This window comes from Poecilia reticulata, chromosome 23 (genome assembly GCF_904066995.2).
Source record: "Poecilia reticulata chromosome 23, P_reticulata-male-v2, whole genome shotgun sequence".
NCBI lineage: Eukaryota > Metazoa > Chordata > Actinopteri > Cyprinodontiformes > Poeciliidae > Poecilia > Poecilia reticulata.
In genome coordinates this window covers 4,959,568-4,967,975 of record NC_088852.1, presented here as the reverse complement: position 1 = coordinate 4,967,975, position 8,408 = coordinate 4,959,568, and the positions used below count along the sequence as shown (strand labels likewise).

The following is an 8,408-nucleotide window of genomic DNA, read 5'->3' as shown; positions in this document are numbered from 1 at the left end:
CATCCGGGTACAGCTTTTCAAAATTAAAGCATTTTTTATATAAACGTCACTTCGCTAAGCTAAACTCAAAGTGTACATCAGTAATTTAAACTAGAATTAAAAGAATATTAATTTAAATAATTTAGCTAAACAGTGAAAACAACTTCAAGGTATATAATAAAGATTCACTTCAGAGTGGTATATTTAAAACCTTTTCTGTTAGCATCTGATTCTGAAACCCCAAAATTCAGTTTCTTACAAAACTGAAATACTTAATAAATCAAGGAGATATTTTGATAGCCTAATTGTAAGCCAATTCAATATATATTAGTTTTTATTTTCAAATACATCATATGTAAACATGGGTGAATGAACAAAGTAAGGCTAATTATTAAAAATAACTTTTTTGAATATATTCAAGTTTATTGATTTTTATACATAATTCCAAAGTTTTGTTTATAAGTAGATGAATATTAAAACGCTTCTTTAGTTATTCTGAAAGTCAAAATAGCTTCAACTGGACAGAAAGGCATCTTATTCTGACAACATTCGCTTAATCAATGGTTAGTTGCAGAAAGCTTAACAGTGTTCATGAAGCTTGTAACAGACATGGATTTCAAAATAAAACCAAGAAAAAAAAAAACATCCAATCATATATAAACATAAAGACGTTTGGTTATGTCTTGCTGCTTTTTTCCAGACTTTAAGTAAAAACTAAGCATATTTCACATTTAATTTTTAGCAACATAAAAACTGCACGCTGTGGAGATGCACTCTCCACAGTGTGCAGAGAGTGCATGAACAGAAATTTATATTTCTGTTCATGTAGAACACGGTTCTCCTCATTTTAGCTGACATGCTTCACAATCGCTGCTAGATAAGTGACACATATCAACCATTTCCTTCTGCAGCTGTGACGCATCATTTATCTTACTTTATGCGTCAAACCACCACCTGGTAGAACAAATGTCACATTTTGGTCTAGTACTAAAACATTGTGCAGACAAACTGCTTCACTTGTCATTTTAAACTTTGCAGTCAGAACAAACTGCAGCAAGCATGACATATGCGAGTTCTAATGGTTTCTGTTTTTCTTATCTTTCATTTGATGAAGATTAGCACAGTATTCTGTGCAAATTATGCAAAACATGAATAAAAACCCACAGGCAAATTTACAAATGTGACTTTCTGTAAGCTACTTCATAGCAAAAGTCGGTCTACATTTGAGTTAATTGAAAAGTTAGCTCTGCAAACACTTTTTTTATTTGATCACATCATACCAAATCAGTACATTTTATTTCGGTTTTATGAAAACCAACTTTATGTAGTCCTAATGCACCGTTTTTAAAATGTTTCATATAAATTCTTTTTAAAGTGTGCTGTGATTCTACTTGAACATCAATGCTTCAGACTTGTCAACTCTTATTAAAGTTAGGCCTGGACTTTAACTAGGCCTTTCTGAAACAATATTTTCTTTGTATGTTCAGTCATAATCCTGGAAGAAAGTGAACCTCTGACCAGACTCAAGTAATAAATATTTTAGTTTATGCACCATGACAAGATGTTTGTCCTTCCTCTATTCCTTTCATCCCCATGGCTCGGTGCCGTTCCTCCTCTAGTTGACTGCTTAGTAAGAACGCCTAATCACAGAACTGGATTGTACCAGTTCTGTAGCAGGATTAGCAACTTGTGGTCACAAAGTCAGACCAGATCAACTGGTACACAGATTCAGTTTTTGTTGTCCTTCTGCAAAAGCCTCAATAAATTTGTGTTTGATCTTCTCATGCAGACTCCATATCAGTTTTCTTATTTAGCCGCTTCCATCTTTCCCTCAACTTCTTTCACCAGCTTCTTCGTTTCTCCTGAAGAAAAGAATCCTCACCGGCCAGAGTTTGGTGAATATAATGCTGTTTTACTAGGGGAATTTCACCTGAGCTGTGGATCTCTGCAAGTCCTCCAGAGTTAATGCTTTTTTTAACAGAGTTGAGGTGGATGGCCATTTAGGTTTTGCTTTATTTTCCCATTTTCACTGTTTAGAGGTGAGAGACCTCATTTGGCCACTAGATGACTCCTGAAGCCTTCTGGTGGCACCAGATTTTATTTGGGATAATCAGAGCAAAGAGGCAACATTTTTCAGGTTTTTGTTTGTGAAGAGATGTCATCCTTTTTTTCATGGAGGTGGTTGGATTTGTTTGTTCCCAGCAGATGGCAGTGTTGGTCTTTTTAACACACTGCCTGGGATTTGCTGGATTCTTGCTTGTTCTTGTGGGGTCACTGGGGGGTCAGTGGCTATCTTCAGCGGCCATTGGAAAAAGAAACTGGGAAAGAACTGATTCATACACAGAGAGGACAAGCAAATTCCATGCAAGATTCGAACCCTGGACCTTCCTGCTGCAAGGCGATACTTCATACACCATACATAAAACATCAAGAAAAAGGATTTTTGCTTTCCAGTTGAGTAGCACTGCAATAAAAACACGACATGAGACGTATCAACAGGAAATAAAACATTTTTATTGATCATTTGTGTATATGAAGTTATATAACAACAGTCAGAAAACTCCACAGAGTGAATCACTACACAAAGTGAAACGAAACTGTAAAACACCTCATCAGAAAATGAAGGTATACACAGCAAATATAACCGTCAGCGGCCCGCTCTGGCTGCGAGCGATATGGCAGGAAAAAACACCCCAAACAGTTCTACGAGATTACAGAGAAAACTTCCACACACAAAATACTCAAGCAGGCAGTTGATATACACAAAGGCAACTAGGATCTTTCTACAGCATCAGATTCTAATACTTTACACAGCTTTGCTTCTGAAAGGTCAGTGTGGCTTCGTCACTGGAGAGAATCTTGTCACACAGAGAGCTTGATCAGCTTTTTCCAGGGGAGATTTTTTTTTATTGTGTTGATTATACTTGCACGCTTTGGTAGGAAACCGTATTACGGGGGCGGGGGGCAGGGCGTGGCGCTGCAGTGCAGGTAATAATGGCTTTTTGTTTAGTGAGTTTTTTTTCCCCACCTCATGATCTGATGGGTTCTGCAACGCTGCCCTTCGTTACTGAATTCCCTGATGCGTCTCTGTTTGATCGGATATTTTCTTCAGCATGGCCTGGATTCGCCGAGGCCTCGGACTTTAATCCTTTTACAGATTTTATTTTTAAATCTGAAGCTGTTGTTGGTATAATGGATCTAACGTGTGAAAAATGTCAAATAAAAAAATTCTCTGAAGTCCAAGAGAGGAGATGTGTTGACGGCCAAAAGTGAGACAATTCAATATTAATTTGTTCATTGTTTTGTGATAATTGAAATAAAATTAGAAGCACAAGTAAAGAAATAAAAGTACTTTTTTATATGCAATTTATTCAATTTGAAAATAAAAAAAATGTTTGGAAAAACAAATCAAAATTCACATTTAATTGTTTTGTGATGAAACATTTAATGATTTTCTTTAATCTTATGAATTACATGAAATTTTAATTAAATTATTTCATAATGGACCCAGAAAATATCAAATAATTAAAAACTAAATACATAATTTCAAGAGAAAATAATTGGAAATTTATTTATGATTTCAACATTTACAAATTTAATTATGTATTTTAACAAACTGACACAAATGTTTTTTTAAAAAAAATAATTTTATCATAAAATATACACAATATATTTATGTATCTGTTGCAGTTTCCAACTTGGTCAAGAATAGCTACACATTAATGTGTGTGATAATTAAAATAAAATAGAAAATACATCCTTTAAAATTATTCAAATGTTTCAATAAGTAAATTAATACACAACATTTAATCATTGTTAAGATTTAACTTAATAAATCTTAAGTTAAAGATCTATTTTAATTTTTCATAGCTCTGGACTTGCTGCACATGACTAATTTTCTTCAAATTGGTGGGCGGGGCTAATGCAGCTATACGCGATGTGATTGGATAAGAGTTGTAGTGCAGTTTAAGCCTTCATTTCAGAGCTGATTAGAGCACAGAATATAAAGTAATACTCAGTGATTTCATTGTGTATTTACTCATGCATTTAAATTAAAAAAAATAATTTCTTGAATCTATTCATAACAAATGTAAATTATTTTGGTTCTATTGAATTGTGACACTTTTAGCCCTCATCATAGTTGAAGCTGTGTGGAAGTTTATAGACGGGGAGAGCTTTCACCTCACACAGGTTATGAATGTAGAGTTTAAAAATCATTTAAGTTACTATGTTTACTTTTTTGTTACAACAAAAAGTGCAAAGTACATCTAATAATCTCACGATTAAAGAAATCTACACCAACACAGTTTGTACTGTACATTCAGAGTTTCTTCTCAAATATAAAAAAGGGATTTTGACTCAATAAGGCAGAAAATGAATAATGATGAGATTTAAAATGTTGAATGATACTAGTTGCTAAACATATTTATCTCCCGTTTTACCTACTTCTGACATGATGTGGATATATACATGGCCTTTTTAGGGATATTTATCGTTTGGTTTTGAACTGAGACTCCCTGAAGCGTCTGATGCTGGAATTGTGTGCAAGAGGAGAAAAACGAACCTGCGAAGAAAAAAAAAAAGAAAAGAAAAGAGGGAGGAAAACCCTAAAAGGAGGTGAACTGGCTGGATCTACGGTCCGTACCGCCTCGCCGGGAAGGACAAACGCCATCCTCGCTGATTTTTACACTATGGGATGAACATACAAGTATTGCACAGTGCTCAACAAAATGCTGTGTGAAAGCGACCCGCTCGGATAAAAACACGCGGCGTGAGGCGCGCTCACTCTGTCTCTCTGGTTGCGTGTAGAAGGGGAGGGGGGATGGCGTTAAACGCTACGACATCACTACAGAACGAACTTGCTACCTACTGATAAATCTACATCTCTAAGCACACACGGCAGTCACAGTGATACACAAAGCAGTCCTCAGAGACTCCTATGGAATGACAAGTAGCTTTTTCATAATAGTGCTATCAACTACACAATAACATTGAAAACATTTAGAAAGTCCTCCTGAAATATAAGCGTCGAGTATATGCAAGAGGTTCCTCCGAGATAAGAGACTTCATGGTTTTCATGGATTATTCTGCTCCTAATTGGACCCGTAAGTAAAGGACACGATGGACACAGCAGACCATTAACTTTTACGGTTGTTTCCCTGCTCTCCAGGTTAGCGACAAAAGTAATCTGAAGCTGTTGGCCTAATGGTGCGGAGCCCAACACAGGCAAGGAGGTGGAATAAAAAAATGGAGGCGGGGGAAATACGTTTTGTTGATTCAGGAAACTGTACGCAGTTTGAAATCCGTTCTTAGTTTATAAAAGTTATGCATGGACTGCAATGTGCGCTCTAGGTTAGGAAACCTACGCAACTCATTTCCTCTGTGCATAATTATTGTACCTTTCTTTAGTTTATAAAAAATATACACAGATTGCCAGCTGCTCCTTCAGTTTAGAAAACTGTACAGAGGAATTTGCAGTCAGTTTCTTCACAGTTTAGAAAACCAGATACACTTAATGTAATCAGATTTCAAACCTACTCAGGAACTACAATTTTAAATTCAAACATTCACTTTGGAAAACTAAACACATACAACAATCTACTCATTAAAACTGGGAAACCATATGCGTGGATTACAGTCGGTTTCATCAGTATGAGAAACTCCATAAACAACTGCTGTCTGTTCCTGCAGTTTTGAAAAAGGTACGATTGCAATCAGTCGTGTTTAGTTGAGGAAACCTAACCATGCAATGCAAATCTTCTCAGTTTAGGAAGCACAGATTGGAATCTATTCCAGCAGTTTGAAAACCCAACAGTAAGGATTCATTCCATTCCTTCAGATTAGACGGGAATGCATCTTGTCAGTTTGGGAAAATGTATGCATGGATTAGAATCTGCAGGTTTGAAAACCATTCGTACCGGTTGTGGTCTGTTCTCCCAGTTTAGGGAATTTTCTGTATAAATTGCAACCTGTTACTGTAGTTATAAAAACTGTATGCACATAATCTGTTGTCTCAGCTTAGGAAACTGTATGCACAAACTGGATTCTTATCCTTCATATTAAGGAATTAAGGAATCATTTCTTCAAATTGTATCCTTGGAAGATGGATTAAAGCCCATTTTCTGTATTTTGAGCACTCTTGGGGTGGTTTACACTCCAGTTTGAGAGCAGTTTAGGAGAAAAGTATGACTTCTTGTTTTAGAACAAGCAAAACAGCATCATTTTTGAGCACTGGAGTTGAAATGTTCACTTGAAACTGAAAAAAACATAATCCGAAATTATATTCTGAGCATAAAAATGTCTCCTAAAAACAAACCAATGCTACTAATGTACGGTTTACTAAATTAATGGGCCAATTTCCCCACACCTCGATTTTTAATTCCTTGCCTGCTTAATAAATAAAACAAAAAAAAAACACAATTTGTCCTTGTGAGGATCTCTGGCTCCCCCTGCAGGTGTCCCAACACAAAGCAAACATGTTCTGTAGAACGAGTTTCAAAGACGTCCAGTGCAAAAACAGCAGCCACATAAAAGTTAAAATTGGCAGTAAAACATGGCTAGCTCTATTGTCGCTGTGAGAAGGCAACGCAAAGCAAAGACTGCGATTTAGGGCACCACTGCAGCCAGAGACATTGTTCCCAAAAAACCGAAGCTACGACCACTAGCAAGTGGGAGTGTGCATGAAGAGAGGCTCTCAAGTCAAGCCGCCTCCCTGAATGGCAGTGTTTAGAAGCTCAACATTCAGTTGAGGAAAAGTTTTATTTTTTGTCTTTTTTTTTTAGGCCACTCCACTGTTAGAAGGCAAGGGAATCGTAACAGAAGAGCTCCCCCTGGTGTTTGCCGGCCTTAAGTAAAAGATCGTAAAAATAAAAAGTATCATGCACTTTACTAAAAATAGTCAACACGCTGATTTGCGCTAAAAAATAGTCCTCTTAAGTCCAGATCTGCATTTTTTTTCTTTTTTAACCTTAAAACGCGACACTTCCAACTACGACAAGGCTGTTTAAACAAAATATTGTCAAACAAGATTAAGGGCACAATGGCTACAGCTTGGTGCTTTTTTTTCTACCCCCCTGAAACATCAGGTCTGTTTCTCAACAAATTTTGACAAAAACCAAAAATATCTGGCCAAATATGAAAAGAAGACAGACTCAACTGTGATCTGTTCAACCCAAACAAATACTGCAGGTCCTGGTAGAGAACAAAGTACGTCATTAGGAGTCATGTGCTTGTAAAAGGTCCAGCATAATTTCCCCAACAGAACCATAGCAGTTAATGGCCTTGTATTGGTTTATCATCATCTGTTTCTCGATGCTTGATGCTGAACTTAAAGCCAGATGCCGTCCTTTACGATCTGAACATTTCCCTCACTCGCAGGTTGGAGTTAATTGTCTTTTTAATCTGGAATGCAATAAAGTAATAAGGTAGAATTTTTAAATCCTGGGATATATAATATTAGCTGTCCTCTATATCTGCATTTACATAATTTAAAATAGAACATCTTATTAAAAACATCGAGATATACACAGATTAGGAAACGGGTAACAACATACAAACACAGAAACTAGAAATCATTTTTGTCTGCATACTTATATATACAACTGTGGTACAATAAACTCTTTCAGTCATGCGCTATCTATACAGATCATATTGCTTAAAAGAAGGGGGCTTTTGGTCGTGGTGGTGAAGGGCTCAGAGAAGGAAACCAATCAAATCAGAGAAACGGAGAACCTAACAGAAAAAGAAAAGCGGGACGTTTGATTGATTTACTCTGCAATCAGAAGGTAAAGGGAGGCTTGGATGGATGGACCCATATATCACTGAGGTATTTACACAAACTGGCTAAAGAGTACAACAAGGCAAGGAGCTGAAAGTGGCCCTGCCTATTTCTTGGTGGCGAGCTGCGCGTCCACCTCCTCCTCAGGCTTCAGCACGTGCCACTGGGCGATTGGTCTCCGCGGGTTGGCCAGCATGTCGGACCAGTGGCGCAACTCTGTGCCCGTGCTGTTCAGGCCCACGAACACCTTGCCAATGGCGTCGTTCTTGCCGATCTTGTCATAGTCCAGAACAGTTATAACAACTTGGACTTTCTGCAGTGGGAGGAAGAGACGGGAGGTGGGGAAGACAGCAGACGCACAGTTTGTTTTAGAAACGCTCAAGTTTCTGTTGCAGCTGGTTTAGGAATCCCTAACCGCACATTTTTGTTGCAGGACGACCAATACTGATGCTTTCAGTGTTTTCCAGCTACTGCATCATTTTATAGAACAATCAAGTAACTATGCTACCTCCTGTTGTTATAGAAATGCTCTATGTATCAAATATGACAAAAGGAATTAGATTTTCTAATTTAATGCCTTGAAATTGGGCATCTGTCTCTTTAAGAAAGTCAAACTCTTTCTGAATCTCTGCCTTTAGGAACTCAACACAAC

The 8,408-nt window shown here is 37.1% G+C and overlaps 1 protein-coding gene across 6 annotated transcripts in view; it reads right to left on the bottom strand.

The window, feature by feature from the left end:
* Positions 1 to 2,473: 2,473 nt before the first annotated feature.
* syt1a (synaptotagmin Ia) overlaps positions 2,474 to 8,408 on the bottom strand; it is a 160,581-nt gene continuing 154,646 nt past the window's right edge. For all 6 annotated transcript variants that reach the window (XM_017302823.2, XM_008400456.3, XM_008400453.3 and 3 more), the window contains one exon: positions 2,474 to 8,069. In XM_017302823.2, the coding sequence (XP_017158312.1) occupies positions 7,863 to 8,069 (207 nt within the window). In that variant the 3' untranslated portion in view covers positions 2,474 to 7,862. The remainder of the gene's footprint in view (positions 8,070 to 8,408) is intronic.